This window comes from Schistocerca piceifrons, chromosome 10, assembly GCF_021461385.2.
Source record: "Schistocerca piceifrons isolate TAMUIC-IGC-003096 chromosome 10, iqSchPice1.1, whole genome shotgun sequence".
NCBI lineage: Eukaryota > Metazoa > Arthropoda > Insecta > Orthoptera > Acrididae > Schistocerca > Schistocerca piceifrons.
In genome coordinates, this window is record NC_060147.1 from 88,510,630 (window position 1) to 88,525,821 (window position 15,192).

At 42.1% G+C, this 15,192-nt stretch overlaps 1 protein-coding gene across 2 annotated transcripts in view; it reads right to left on the reverse strand.

Moving 5' to 3' along the window:
- Window positions 1-15,192, reverse strand: part of LOC124718793 (tubulin alpha-3 chain-like) — a 251,477-nt gene that overhangs the window by 41,533 nt on the left and 194,752 nt on the right. For both annotated transcript variants that reach the window (XM_047244401.1, XM_047244400.1), the window contains exon 5: window positions 8,822-9,003. In XM_047244401.1, the coding sequence (XP_047100357.1) occupies window positions 8,822-9,003 (182 nt within the window). The remainder of the gene's footprint in view (window positions 1-8,821; window positions 9,004-15,192) is intronic.

Consider the following 15,192-nt stretch of genomic DNA (forward strand, 5'->3'; position numbering starts at 1 on the left):
TACACGAAATCACATAACTTCGAAATCATAGAACTTCGTCAGGGCAAATACCAGCACCAAAGCTTACTTTTCAATTTGACTATATTTGGTTTGGATGGGAAAACCACCGGCCTTTCAATGCCGTCGACCACTTGTCAGAGGACCGCACCCAGGCCATAGTCCGAGGCATCGGCGGCGATGATGAGGGCCAGGGAAGGATCTTAAGCAGCCAGACAAGGAGGGTGGGAGACCAACTGACTTGAGACGTGTGGAAGCCACCAGCTCACATGCCGTGTCCCAAACCCAATGTACACCTTTGAGCAATAACCCGGTCAGGGGCGCCGAAATCTCGGTGGTGTGGGGCATAAAACGCCGATAATAGTTGACTTGACCGAGGATGGACTGCAGTAGCTTCACGATGGTGGGAGGAGGCAAGTTTTGAATCACCTCGACATATTCCTTAGATGCATGTAGGCTGTGGGCGTCAATTGTGAACCCGAGATAGCTGACTTCGTACACAAAAATGTCACACTTTTCTTTCCGGCAATGCAGGTTAGCGTCAGAAGAAACCTGAAACAGCCGGTCCTGCTTGTCCATGAGGTCCACCACAGATGAGCCACTGACAATGACATTGCCCAGATAATTGGCCGCTCCGAGCAGCTGGCTTGTGAGGCATTTCAGATAATGTTGGAAAATGGCGGGGCACTGGCAATGCCAAGCAGGAGGCGGTTGTACTGGGAAAGGCCACACAGGATATTGATGACTAGGATCTGCTGTGATTTGTTGTCCAATGGCAGCTGCAAATAAGAATTGCACAAATCAATTTTGGCGAAAAGGGTCGAGCCCACATGACATATGAGTATGTCATCCACCGATGGGACAGGATAGGCATCAATGACGGACTGAGAATTGACCGGGACCTTAAAATCGCTACATATGTTTAAAGCACCATTCGGCTTCTCGACTATCACAATAGGAATTGCCCAGTGACTGTGCACCATGGGAGAAACAATGCCTTCATCGTGTAAGCGTCAAAGTTCCACTTGGAGCCTGTCTCAGAGAGCAAAGGGGACCGGGTGGGCCTTAAGAAAACAAGGAACTGCAGAGGGAAGAAGCTGAACATGAGCGGTGAAACCCTTCACCCCTGGCGTTGAGGATGAGAACGTGTCATATTTTCTGAGCAATGGGGCAACAAGGGTATCAGATGAGGGGATCAACACCGCTTGTACCGTGTCCTGCACTGATAAATCCAGACAACCAAATTTGTCCACACCCAGAAGATTAGTAGCTCCAAGGGATCTGACCACTAAAAACTGAGCAGTGATGGAATGACCGTTGTAAGTGATTTGTGTGAGAAAAACGCTGTCAATGGATATAGAATGATTACTGAAACTGCGCAAGGTATTAGTGTATGGGGATAAAGCCAGCAAATCCAGACGTTGGTATGTGGCACCATCCAATATGCATGACCTCGAAGGTAATGAGAAAATGGGTACTTGGCTAGGGGATGATGGAAAAGACTTGGCCATCAATGGAAGACGAGGCTTCCAGGTCCTGAGGTGATGATTTGTGTCAGGTCTGTGCATGTGGAACAAGCATGGCATTGACGCAATGTTTTTGTGAAGCCTGAAACACTACAGTGATGTGGCTCGCTCGGCTGCATGCCATGCATCTTGCTCACTGGTGGGGACACATGCCGTTGGTGAGCCCAGAAATAGTCCAGACAGGATGTCATAAGGTTAACAGATCCTGGCCTCCCGTACTGCAGGGAACAACCATCGCAGGTAGCAAGAGGAGAACCGCACCAGAAATGACCACAGAGAAACCCTCAGATGTTGGCGCGCCAGGTACATATAGTCTGCGGCCACAAGCTTGAATCCAGTTCACCACCGGCAATGGAGGGTGAAGCTTTGAGAATGCCAGCCACTCGTGCTGGCGAAACGTCAGAAAAATCATTAGATGAATGTCGGCCGAAGAACCCGAGACGGAAGCCAATAGGCAGTTTGTCAACAAGTGACCACAAAAGCCTTAACAATTTTGTATTATGCCTCTACAGGGAGGAGATCAGCAGACTGTACTGACACCTTGACCAGCTACGGAGGAAGAAAATGTGATTGCTGTCCTCTCTCACCTTTCTGTCGTGGTACCGAGATGTAGGTGCTACACCGAAGTTCTTGAAATGTACGCTCCTATTCACCACCACCCAAGCACATCATATCTATGACAGAATGTAATGAGCTTTTCTTCATGAGGGAATTCATACAACACAGAGAGACTTGGCAAGAACGGATCAGGAACTTTTGAACATTTTCTGTCAACTAAGTAGCAGAATGCATTGAGATGACTGGGACAAGATTGACGGCATCACTCACAGGAGAATGCGGAATGTACTCATGCGCTGCACTGAGTGACAGAAGGAAAAGTTTGAAAGACGCTGGAAGCAGACCGACAAGGCAATTCCTGACATGTCATGCACAGTGATCAACCTCACTGAAAGACAATTGACCAAAGAGGAAGTGTGTGTTCTTAAAAAAGGAGGGAATTTTGCTATCATCCAAAGAACTATACCTATGGAAGACATCATTGCGAACACCGAAGCGGCCATTCAGACCCTTCCTTGTGAAAGGGCAGAGGAAATATACATGGAAAAAGTCAGGATACTGTGCTGAGCAAAACCACCAGCTTGCAACCTGAAGAAAGAAGAGGTACAAGCTATTAAGAATCTCAATGCCGAAAGAGTATATTGGTACTGCCTGTCGATAAGGGGAATGTGACTGTCATGATGAAGACATGGAACATTTCAATTATGAGCAAAAGAACTGAGACCTATTATATCTGATGACGTACTGGAGACTATGCATAGATCCGATGCAGTGTATCACACGGAATACATATCGGTTAATCAAGGCCTCTTCTCTGCTGGTGGACATACAGAGAAACCTGCGCAACACAGAAGTACTACCACCTCGGCTGTAAGGATTACCTAAGATCCATAAGAACAACACTCCACTAAGACCAACTGTTAGCGCTCATGACTCACGATGTATAAACTAGCAAATCACTTGGCCCCTCTGCTCCAGCTGCACCCGTGGGGAAGACTGATACATACATAAAGATCTCAGTACATTTCATTGAGAAGCTGAAGAAACTGAAACTTACACCAAATGACATCCTGATGAGCTTTGATATCATTTCTTTGTTTACAAAAGTACTACTCAGAGACGCTCTGGAGCACATTGGATCCATTTTCCCGCAACGCATTCACAAAGGTCTTCCATGCATGTCTCACCAAGAGCTATTGCACATGGAATGTGAATTTCTATGAACAGCTGGAAGACATCACCATGGGTAGTCCCTTAGTCCAGTGGTGACCAACTTCTTCATGGAACATTTCGTAGCACAGGCACTGGACTTGGCGACTTCCAAACCTAAGGTGTGGTACAGGTACGTCGATGATACTTTCGTTGTGTGGAGCCATGATGAAGAACAGCTCTGTGACTTCCTTCAACACTTGAACAGCCTCCACGCCAACATAAAATTTACCATGGAAATAGAAAATGATGAAAGACTGCCATTTATAGATGTGCTGGTCACAAGGGATGGCAAAAACCTGAGACGCAGCGTGTATCAAAAACCAACACACATGGCCGATACCTGCACAAACTATCAAACCACCACCCAACCCAGAAAAGAGCCATGATTAATACACTTGTAAAGTGAGCAGGTTGAATATGTGAGCTACAGAACCTCAGACATGAAATGCAACACGTAGAAAGGGTTCTGAGGAGCAATGGGTACTCCACAAATTGTATTAGAAGTGTAACAGAGCCAAACACTTGGCGAAGTAAGAAATGATAAAAAGAAATGTTGGGTACTGCCATTCTGCCATACATTCCAATAATGAAGGACAGAATCAGCTGTATATTGTGCAAACATGGCTTAAAGACGATTTTCAAACCGACAAGGAAGATCAAAGACCTTCTTAGATCAGCAAAGGAGAAAAGGGACCCACTTGCAATATCGGGAATATACCATATACCATGCACATGCTGAAAGTTTATGTTGGAATGACTGGACAATCAATCAACACCAGGATCAAAGAACAAAAATGACATTGTAGGTTGGGGCAGGTGGCGAAATTGGCAATGGCAGAACACATACTGAGTGAGACAAACCATGTAATAAAATTCGCTGACACAGAAGTTCTGGCTGTAGAGAAGCACTCTCACACCCGCTTGTTCAGAGAAGCTGTAGAAATACAAAAACACTTGAACAGCTTCAACAAGAAAGAGGAAAGCCTTAAGGTAAACGGATCCTGGCTTTCTGTACTGCAGTGAATGACTGTTGTGGGTAGCAAGAGGAGAACCGCACCAGAAACGACCGCGGAGAAGCCCTTGGACGTTGGTGTGTCAGGTACATATAGTCTGCGGCCATGAGCTCAGCTCCAGTTCACTACTGGCAATGGAGGGTGAAGCTTTGACAATGCCAGCCACTCATGCTGGCAAAAAGTCAGTAAAATCATCAGATTAATGTCGGCAAAGAACCCGAGTCAGAAGCCAATAGGCAGTTTGTTAGTTCAGCTACAACTACACTTAGAAATCTTGAGAAGAGGCAAATCATCAAGTTGACATATTTAACATATTTTCACCCAGAAATGCCATAGGGAATAATGTTCTGGGGTAACTCATCTTTAAGAAAGTAAGTCTTCATTGCTCAAAAACTTGCTATAAGAATAATATGCAGTGCTCACCCTTGATCATCTTCTATGTATGCTTAAGGAATTGCACATTGTGACTACTGTTACACAGTATATTTACTCCCACATAAAGTTTGTTTTAAATAGTCCACTGCAGCTCATAAGAAACTATGCTGTACATAACTACAATACCAGAAGGAAAAATGACAATCATTACTCCACATTAAGGTTGCCCTTAGCATAAAAAAGGGTGCACAATGCTGCAGCAAAAATTTTTTGTAACTCACCTAGTGACATAAAATGCAAAAATAAAATCTGAAAACAAACTGAAAAAGTTTCTCCTTGGTAACACCTTTTATTCTGTAGAAGAATTTCTATTATTGTAATGTGTAAATGGTAGTGGCTAGGAATTACTAACTCATGTCTGTACATTTTTTCTTTTACTAACTAACACCACTGTCAATAACAGCAATGAAATTTTGCTTATTGTGCATATACAGAGTAGTAGGAAGAATATGTGATTAAACTTGTAGCCGATTCAGGGATATAAAAGGTACAAAATTTAGTACACACATGTGCCACTTCTGGTAGCGATAAAGACTCTAACCAAACTGAGCACAGACGTACACCCAACTTGGGTGACAGATGCAGGTGTGTCATTTAATGCTGTTTTGACTCCATGCGAGAGTTCATAAACTGAGATGGCTTGCATTTTGATGGTATGTGAGTTTCCCAGAACCTGTGACCAAATGTTTTCTAAGGGTGACAGTTCTCAAGAATCCTGGCAAATTAAATCTATATGCCAGGCTATGACTCAAATTTGCAACCTTTCCCTTTTGTGGAGAGTTGCTCTCCAACAGATGACAGGGCACGAGTTGATACCTGTGGAAAGGCACGTAGCAGCTACTATCGAAAAAGTTCAGAGACTGGTTTTATTACTGGTGTATAAGCACCATCTGCCCAGTAACTATGGTGGCAGTTTTTATTAACAACTGTAAGCAACAGATGTGTATTCAACCAGTCTGTTGTGAGCAGGCAGTGTTAAGTAGTGGATGTGTGGCTATAGTGTGTCAACACTGCTGTATCACGAATTGCAATGAAGCATTGAGCAGTGATTCAATTTCATGTTTTACATTTGAGTCCATGAAAAATGCCTATGGTGATAACTGTTTTAATTGTGTATGAGTGTTTGAGTAGTTTAAGCATTTTAAAGAAGGGCAAGTGTCACTCAAGGACAATGAGAGGTGAGGGCATCCCACCTAACGTTCATCCAACAGAGACACTGATAGAATTCATTATCTTTGGAAAATGCACCATTATCTTTCCTGCAGAGCTATCCCTGAAGAACTGAACATCTCTAAATCAAGTGTTTAAGACATTCTCCAAAATGTTTGAAGAAGAGATCAGTATGTGCAACGTTCATACCGCACACCTTGACTCCCAAATAAAAACAACTATGGATACTGGCTGCAGATTGATAGAAATGGAAAACACAGACTGTTGTTTCTGGGGAAAAAATCAGTATGAGTGACGAGAGTTGGTGTTATCAATACAAACCTACCACAAAGTGATAGAGTGGAAAATGTCTCTGATGGTTCATCAGGATCTAAAAAGAGGTGAATTATAAAAGTGAAAGTGAAGACAATACTCATTGCTATTTTTGATGGTCAGAGCTTTATCCACAGGGAATTTATTTCCATTGGCATTACTGTGAATTCCCAGTATTATTTGAGTGTCGTGGACTGGTTATGCAAGAGGATTTAGAGGGTTCTTCCACAACAGTGGATGGGGAAAGGTTTCTTCTTGCTGCATGATGGTATGCTCACTCACTTGGCTGCAGCTGTAGTGCACTTTCTCATGAAAAAACAAGTAGCAGTTCTCAGTCATCAGCCATATTCACCCAATTTGGTACCGAGTGTCATTTTAATTAATTAAAAATTCATTTGAAGGGTCAATACTTTGATGACATAACTGGCTTTCAAGCCAGTGAGAAGCACAAGTTGAAGAACATCCCAAAGAAGGATTATGTAGACAGTTTCACATGGGTGTATGAACTCAAGTGGGGGAGACTATGCACAAGTGTTAAAACTACCATCTTAAGTTTTCTCAATTTTTTATTAATACAGTCTCAAAACCTTTTTGGACTGACAGTGTACATCAGTTAAAGTGTACTTAGAGTGCCCATTCTCCTTCTGTTGCATGCTGCTTTATTATCAGCCATACATAGTGTATGGCATCCAATCATAATTGCTCAATCTTTTGATCTCATTTGTCACACACACTTAGCCATCTTTTCCTGAATATGTCACAATTTTTGAAGTGGTTAGAATGAGAGCGAACAGCACAGCTTAAGTTCCTATAAGCAAAACAAGTAGAATTAAGGTTATAATCTCGCCAGTCACAAATATTTGACAGCTTTTTAGAATTTTGCAGGATTATTGAGATGTTTGTTTTGTTATGTTTTAGGGCACAAAAACAACTAGGATCACATGCATCCATGTCAGAACTGCAGAACACATAGAGAGGAATTAAAATCACTACATGTTAATCCCAATCAATGGAAGAAAAACAGCTAGGAACAGGGATGTGGAGAAAGGTCTGTAAAATACTCCATAGAGAAAAGGAGGTCATGAACTAAAAATTAAATGGTCATCACCCTATTGCTACGATGGATAAAAAGTAAAACATGGTCGATAGCCTGTGCATCATTTGCTAATAACTGCTGATGACTCAGATGGCAAAAACAAATGAGAATCGGGAATGTGTGGTCAAAAAAGGGCATTCCATCAGGAAATGACAGACCATCAAAGTTTGAACACAATAAGTGCAAAGTGACAGAAAAGCACCTCTTAACAAACGGCAATGGCTAAAAAGACAGTGCCTGATATGCAACCTAGCTAAAATGATCTCCTCACAGCGAGAGAGCTGAGAGGAGGTTGTCCAGCCACTGGGAGAGGCTTAATAACACTGAGCTTGTTCCTGTGAAGGGAGGATCAGCGGTGATGCCAAAGGGATACCACCTGCTGACTGATGGCAACATAGCAATTGTCAGAGGGAATGTAAGAACTAGTGGGCTGAGGTACAAGGACTGCAGCCTTGGCAGCAGCATCAGACCAATGTGACCAGGAACCCACAAAAAATATCACAGTGGCCTCATCAAGAGTGAGCAAGTGATGGCTTTCCTGGGCCTGTTGCACTAAGGGATGGATGGAGTACAGCACACAGAGGCTTTGAAGAGCACTGAGAGAGTCAGTGAAAATGATGCAGTTGAAAAGCCTGTGTTGCCAGATGTACTGTGTGGCCTGATGCAGGGTGAAGAAATCTGCTGTAAATACTGAGCAGCGTTCCAGAAGCTGACACCAAAAAATGTCAGTGCCAATGAAAAAGGCACACCTGACACCATGGTCAGTTTGAGAGCCGTCAATTTACACAAAGGTACTATGGCAAAGTTCTGTGCAAAGGTGGTGAAAATGAAGGTGATAGAGGTGGTGGTTAGGGTGAGATCTTAAATTGCTGTGTGTGAAATAAAATATCAGCTAACTGCATCTATGAATTTTAAGAAATCATGGACAAACAATGAACTTGGCTATTCAAATCTGATTCATTGAGTTCACTTCCCATCATTCATCATGTGAACTGTTTCTGCCCCTGGTAGCTGAGTGGTCAGCATGACAGACTGTCAATCCTAAGGGCCTGGGTTCGATTCCCGGCTGGGTTGGAGATTTTCTCCACTCAGGGTCTGGGTGTTGTGTTGTCCTAATCATCATTTCATCCCCATCAACAAGAAAGTCGCCGAAGTGGCATCAAATCGAAAGACTCGCATCCAGCGAACAGTCTACCCGACAGGAGGTCCTAGTCACACAACATTTATTTACATGTGAACTGTTACCAACAACAGCATGCAACAGAAAAGATGTGGACACCATAAGCACACTTTTACCCATATGTCAAAGAAGAGAAAGCAACTCCTGTTATTCACTGGAGAAACTGAATGCTGTCTCAATGTACATTACCAGCTTCCCAGTGACTTGTGGTCACCCAGTCAGCTGAATGGCGATTGTCAATAGATTTCCCTAGACTGAAATTTCACTAATGAACATAACTTTCAATGCACTAAACTCCACTCTAAAGTAGTGTAGCTGTTACCTTGAGACAATCTGACCTATCAGCCTGTTGATGTTGGTGTAGGTTGGTCGGTCAATGCTGAGGTTCCTCCTGCAGATCTCGTAGATGGCCTCGTTGTCCACAATGAAGGCCACTTCACAGTGCTCCAGCGTGGGGTGTGTGTACAAGATAGCATTATACGGCTCGACGACAGCTGTTGAAACCTGTTATACTTGTAATTTAGTCAGCGTTGTTACATATATATAGCACAGAGCACACTCTGCTTTACTATAAAGATGTTTCGAGATTACTGAAACTTAATTGTGAGTTAAATGATATCTGTAAATTTGTAACAAAAGATAAAAAATACCTGTGATATCATTTAAGTTTGGAAGTGTGTTTCTAATAGTGTGTTGAATTTTCACCAAGTGACAACGCTGCTCAGATGCAGATAAAGCTCCGTGCAGTGAAAGTATGCAGCTGGCAGCCTCCATTTTGAGCCTGCTTGTGTACTGACTGCTACAGTTTAACCAAATGTATTAAGGAATGAGGTGAAATACCCAATGTATTGCCAAGGTAGAGCAGTAGATTCCAACTGGATCTCTTACATTCGCAGCAACCAAAAATATGTTAATTATCTTTTGACATATTTTGCAGTTCCTGACTGATGTCAGTTACTTAATGTTGTCATAACAGCATTCAACAGGTATCTTGATTTCTGAGAAACAGCAGCAGAAATAGGTAAGAAAAAATAGCTTTAAAAATTCAAGTAGAAAGTTTTTCTCCTATAAGGCTTCTTATTGTAATGCTACTGCAAACTGTGATTTATTACAAGGGTAATCCCAAAAGTAAGGTCTCCTATTTTTTTTATAAGTACATAGATCTATTTATTTCTACAATGGTTTACATCAGTTTACAGCTTGAACATTTAGCTATTTTTTGACATAATCACCATTTCTGTCGATGCATTTTTGTAGATGCTGTGGCAATTTATGTATGCCCATGTCATACCAGCTCACCGCCATGCTGTTCGGAAAGTTATGAACCTCTTCTTTCACCTCATCGTTGGGGCTTAATCACTTTCTGGCCAAATGTTCTTTTAACCTAGGGAACAGGTGATAGTCATTGGACTCCAAGTCAGGATTATAGGGTGGGTGGGTGATTATGTTCCACTGAAACTATTGCAGAGGAGCAGCGGTTTGCCGAGCAATGTGTAAGCAAGCATTGTCATGGAGAATGTGTACGCCCTTGGTCAACATTCCTCTTCTCCTATTCTGAATTGCCTGTTTGAGTTTTTTCAGAGTCTCACAGTACCTGTCAGTGTTGATTGTGGTCCCAGTGATTCAGCTCCGATGACAAGGTGAAAGAAGAGGTTATAACTTTCTGAACAGCATGGCAGCGAGCTGGTATGAAATGGGAATACACAAACTGCCACAGCATCTACAAAAATGCATCGATAGAAATGGTGATTATGTCGAAAAATAGCTAAATGTTCAAGCTGTAAACTGATGTAAACCATTGTACAAATAAACGGATCTATGTACTTATAAAAAAATAGGAAATCTTACTTTTGGGATTACCCTTGTATCAAGACAGAATCACAGTGATTTGTGTACTAATATTATACTATTTTTGTCAAGGAATTGTTACTGAAGCAAAGTATTGTCTAAAACATAAACAACTTGTGGATAATGAGTATCCTATTAACAATATCCTCTGCACAGACCTATCACCAAGCATGAAGCTTTTACAATATCCTTGTCTGATAGCTAACAGCCTACATTCCATTTCCCAAATACAGTGTAACTGATACACGAGTCATGTACTTATCACTGTATTTAGCTTCTGAACTCTCTGCAAACCCTCTCATTGTTTGGTGAACAGATTGTATATAGCATTTTTGTTCGAAATCATTTGTTCTGCTGTAGAAACTCCAATGTGACACGACTTCTGCCTCCATACAGGGTGCCCCCCCCCCCCCCCCCCCCCCTCCCAGAAACACCACTTACAAACTTTAGGGGTAGGTTCCTTACATCAAAACAAGAAAAATACCTAGTAAACATGGACTCTAAAGTGTATATCTTAAGAGCTATGAGCACTTGTTCATCTTCAGTAGTGTGAAACACATCTCTCCTTCGGAATTGATGGAAAAAATAAATTGCATGACCGAAAGGAGTTTTGTGAAGTAAACGAAAGTTGGCAGGCATGTTTCTACACTTGAAAAATGATGTCTATTCAAATTTTGCACCCATTACATAAGAGTTGTGCTAGTAGTGCTGCTACGTGGATGTACATTGGGTTTGCTTTAAATATACTATGTGATCGAACATATCTGGACACCTCCATAAACATTCATATTACGTGCATTGTGCTGCCACCTACTGCCATGTGCTCCATATGAGTGACCTCAGTAGTCATTAGACATCATGTGAGAGCAGAATGAGGCACAATGCAGAACTCACGGACTTCGAATGCGATCAGGTGATTCGGTGTCACTTGTGTCATATGTCTGTACACAAGATTTCCACACTTCTAAACATCCATAGGTCCACTGTTTCCAATGTGACAGTGAAGTGGAAAGATGAAGTCACATGTACTGCACAAAAGGGTACAGGCAAACCTCGTCTGCTGGCTGACAGAGACCACCGACAGTTGAAGAAGGTTGTAATGTGTAATAGCGAGACATCTATCCAGACCATCGCACAGGAATTCCAAACTGCATCAGGGTCCACTACAAGCACTATTACAGTTAGACGGAGGTGAGAAAACTTGGATTTCATGGTCGAGCAGCTGCTCATAAGCCAAACATCATGGTAATAAATGCCAAACAATGTCTCACTTGGTGTAAGGAGCATAAACATTGGAAAATTGAACAATGGAAAAACGTTTTGTGGAGTGACAAATCATGGTACACAATGTGGCGATCCAATGGCAGCGTATGGGTATGGTGAATGCCTGGTGAACGTCATCTGCCAGCGTGTGTAGTGCCAACAGTAAAATTCAGAGACAGTGGTGTTATGGTGTCGTCGTGTTTTTCATGGAGGGAGCTTGCACCCTTTGTTGTTTTGCATGGTACTATCACAGCACAGGCCTACATTGATGTTTTAAGCACCTTCTTGCTTACCACTATTGAAGGGCAATTCAGGGATGGCAACTGTACCTTTCAACATGATTGAGTTGTTGTTGTTGTTGTTGTGGTCTTCAGTCCTGAGACTGGTTTGATGCAGCCCTCCATGCTACTCTATCCTGTGCAAGCTGCTTCATCTCCCAGTAACTACTGCAACCTAAATCCTTCTGAATCTGTTTAGTGTATTCATCTCTTTGTCTCCCTCTACGATTTTTACCCTCCACGCTGCCCTCCAATACTAAATTGGTGACCCCTTGATGCCTCAGAACATGTCCTACCAACCGATCCCTTCTACTAGTCAAGTTGTGCCACAAATTTGTCTTCTCCCCAATCCTATTCAATACCTCCTCATTAGTTATGTGATCTACCCATCTAATCTTCAGCATTCTTCTGTAGCACCACATTTCAAAAGCTTCTATTCTCTTCTTGTCCAAACTATTTATCGTCCATGTTTCACTTCCATACATGGCTACACTCCATACAAATACATTCAGAAACGACTTCCTGACATTTAAATCTATACTCAACGTTAACAAATTTCTCTTCTTCAGAAACGCTTTCCTTGCCATTGCCAGTCTACATTTTATATCCTCTCTACTTCGACCATCATCAGTTATTTTGCTCCCCAAATAGCAAAACTCCTTTACTACTTTAAGCGTCTCATTTCCTAATCTAATTCCCTCAGCATCACCCGACTTAATTCGACTACATTCCATTATCCTCGTTTTACTTTTGTTGATGTTCATCTTATATCCTCCTTTCAAGACACTGTCCATTCCGTTCAACTGCTCTTCCAAGTCGTTTGCTGTCTCTGACAGAATTACAATGTCATCGGCGAACCTCAATGTTTTTATTTCTTCTCCATGGTTTTTAATACCTACTCCGAATTTTACTTTGTTTCCTTCACTGCTTGCTCAATATACAGATTGAATAACATTGGGGAGAGGCTACAACCCTGTCTCACTCCCTTCCCAACCACTGCTTCCCTTTCATGTCCTTCGACTCTTATAACTGCCATCTGGTTTCTGTACAAGTTGTAAATAGCCTTTCGATCCCTGTATTTTACCCCTTCCACCTTTATAATTTGAAAGAGAGTATTCCAGTCAACATTGTCAAAAGCTTTCTCTAAGTCTACAAATGCTAGAAACGTAGGTTTGCCTTTCCTTAATCTAGCTTCTAAGATAAGTCGTAGGGTCAATATTGCCTCACATGTTCCTATATTTCTACGGAAGCCAAACTGATCTTCCCCGAGATCAGATTCTACTAGTTTTTCCATTCGTCTGTAAAGAATTCATGTTAGTATTTTGCAGCCATGACTTATTAAACTGATAGTTCGGTAATTTTCACATCTGTCGACACCTGCTTTCTTTGGGATTGGAATTATTATATTCTTCTTGAAGTCTGAGGGTATTTCGCCTGTTTCATATATCTTGCTCACCAGATGGTAGAGTTTTGTCAGGACTGGCTCTCCCAAGGCTGTCAGTAGTTCTAATGGAATGTTGTCTACTCCCGGGGCCTTGTTTCGACTCAGGTCTCTCAGTGCTCTGTCAAACTCTTCATGCAGTATCATATCTCCCATTTCATCTTCATCTACATCCTCTTCATTTTCCATAATATTGTCCTCAAGTACATCGCCCTTGTATAGACCCTCTATATACTCCTTCCACCTTTCTGCTTTCCCTTCTTTGCTTAGAACTGGGTTTCCATCTGAGCTTTTGATATTCATACTAGTGGTTCTCTTTTCTCCAAAGGTCTCTTTAATTTTCCTGTAGGCAGTATCTATCTTACCCCTGGTGAGACAAGCCTCTACATCCTTACATTTGTCCTCTAGCCATCCCTGCTTAGCCATTTTGCACTTCCTGTCGATCTCATTTTTGAGACGTTTGTATTCCTTTTTGCCTGCTTCATTTACTGCATTTTTAAATTTTCTTCTTTGATCAATTAAGCTCAATATTTCTTCTGTTACCCAAGGATTTCTACTAGCCTTTGTCTTTTTACCTACTTGATCCTCTGCTGCCTTCACTACTTCATCCCTCAAAACTACCCATTCTTCTTCTACTGTATTTCTTTCCCACATTCCTGTCAATTGTTCTCTTATGCTCTCCTTGAAACTCTGTACAACCTCTGGTTCTTTCAGTTTATCCAGGTCCCATCTCCTTAAATTCCCACCTTTTTGCAGTTTCTTCAGTTTTAATCTACAGTTCATAACCAATAGATTGTGGTCAGAGTCCACATCTGCCCCTGGAAACGTCTTACAGTTTAAAACCTGGTTCCTAAATCTCTGTCTTACCATTATATAATCTATCTGAAACCTGTCAGCATCTCCAGGCTTCTTCCATGTATACAACCTCCTTTTATGATTCTTGAACCAAGTGTTAGCTATCATTAAGTTGTGCTCTGTGCAAAATTCTACCAGACGGCTTCCTCTTTCATTTCTTCCCCCCAATCCATATTCACCTACTACGTTTCCTTCTCTTCCTTTTCCTACTACCGAATTCCAGTCACCCATGACTATTAAATTTTCGTCTCCCTTCACTATCTGAATAATTTCTTTTGTTTCATCATACATTTCTTCAATTTCTTCGTCATCTGCAGAGCTAGTTGGCATATAAACTTGTACTACTGTGGTAGGCGTGGGCTTCGTGTCTATCTTGGCCACAATAATGCGTTCACTATGCTGTTTGTAGTAGCTTACCCGCACTCCTATTTTTTTATTCAGTAGCTCTTCATAATGTACGGCCTGTGGTTACATGACAATAACATCTCTCTAATGGACTTGCTTGCACAGAGTCCTGACCTGAATCTTACAGAACACCTTTGGGATGTTTTGCAACCGATATCATGCCAGGCCTCACCGACTGACATTGATACCTCTCCTCAGTGCAGCACTCCATGAAGAATGGGCTGCCATTCCTCAAGAAAACTTCCAGAACCTGATCGAACACATGCCTGCCAGAGAGGAAGCTGTTATCAATGCTAAGGGTGGGCCAACACCACAATGAATTCCAGCATTACCGATGGAGGCCACCACAAACTTGTATGTCATTTTCAGCCAAGTGTCCGGATACTTTTGATCACATAGTGTATGTGCAGTAACCGTCAAGAGTGTTTGTTACCCCGGATGGCCACATGACACTACCAAGAGGTAAGACCATCATGTTCAGTGTATGGCTCTGGTACATTGTACTGCATCTACAGCAGCAGTTTGACCAGTGACTGGAACCACAGTGACACAGCAAACTGGTACAAATCAGTTACTTCAAGGAGAGCTCTGAGCCAGAAGCCC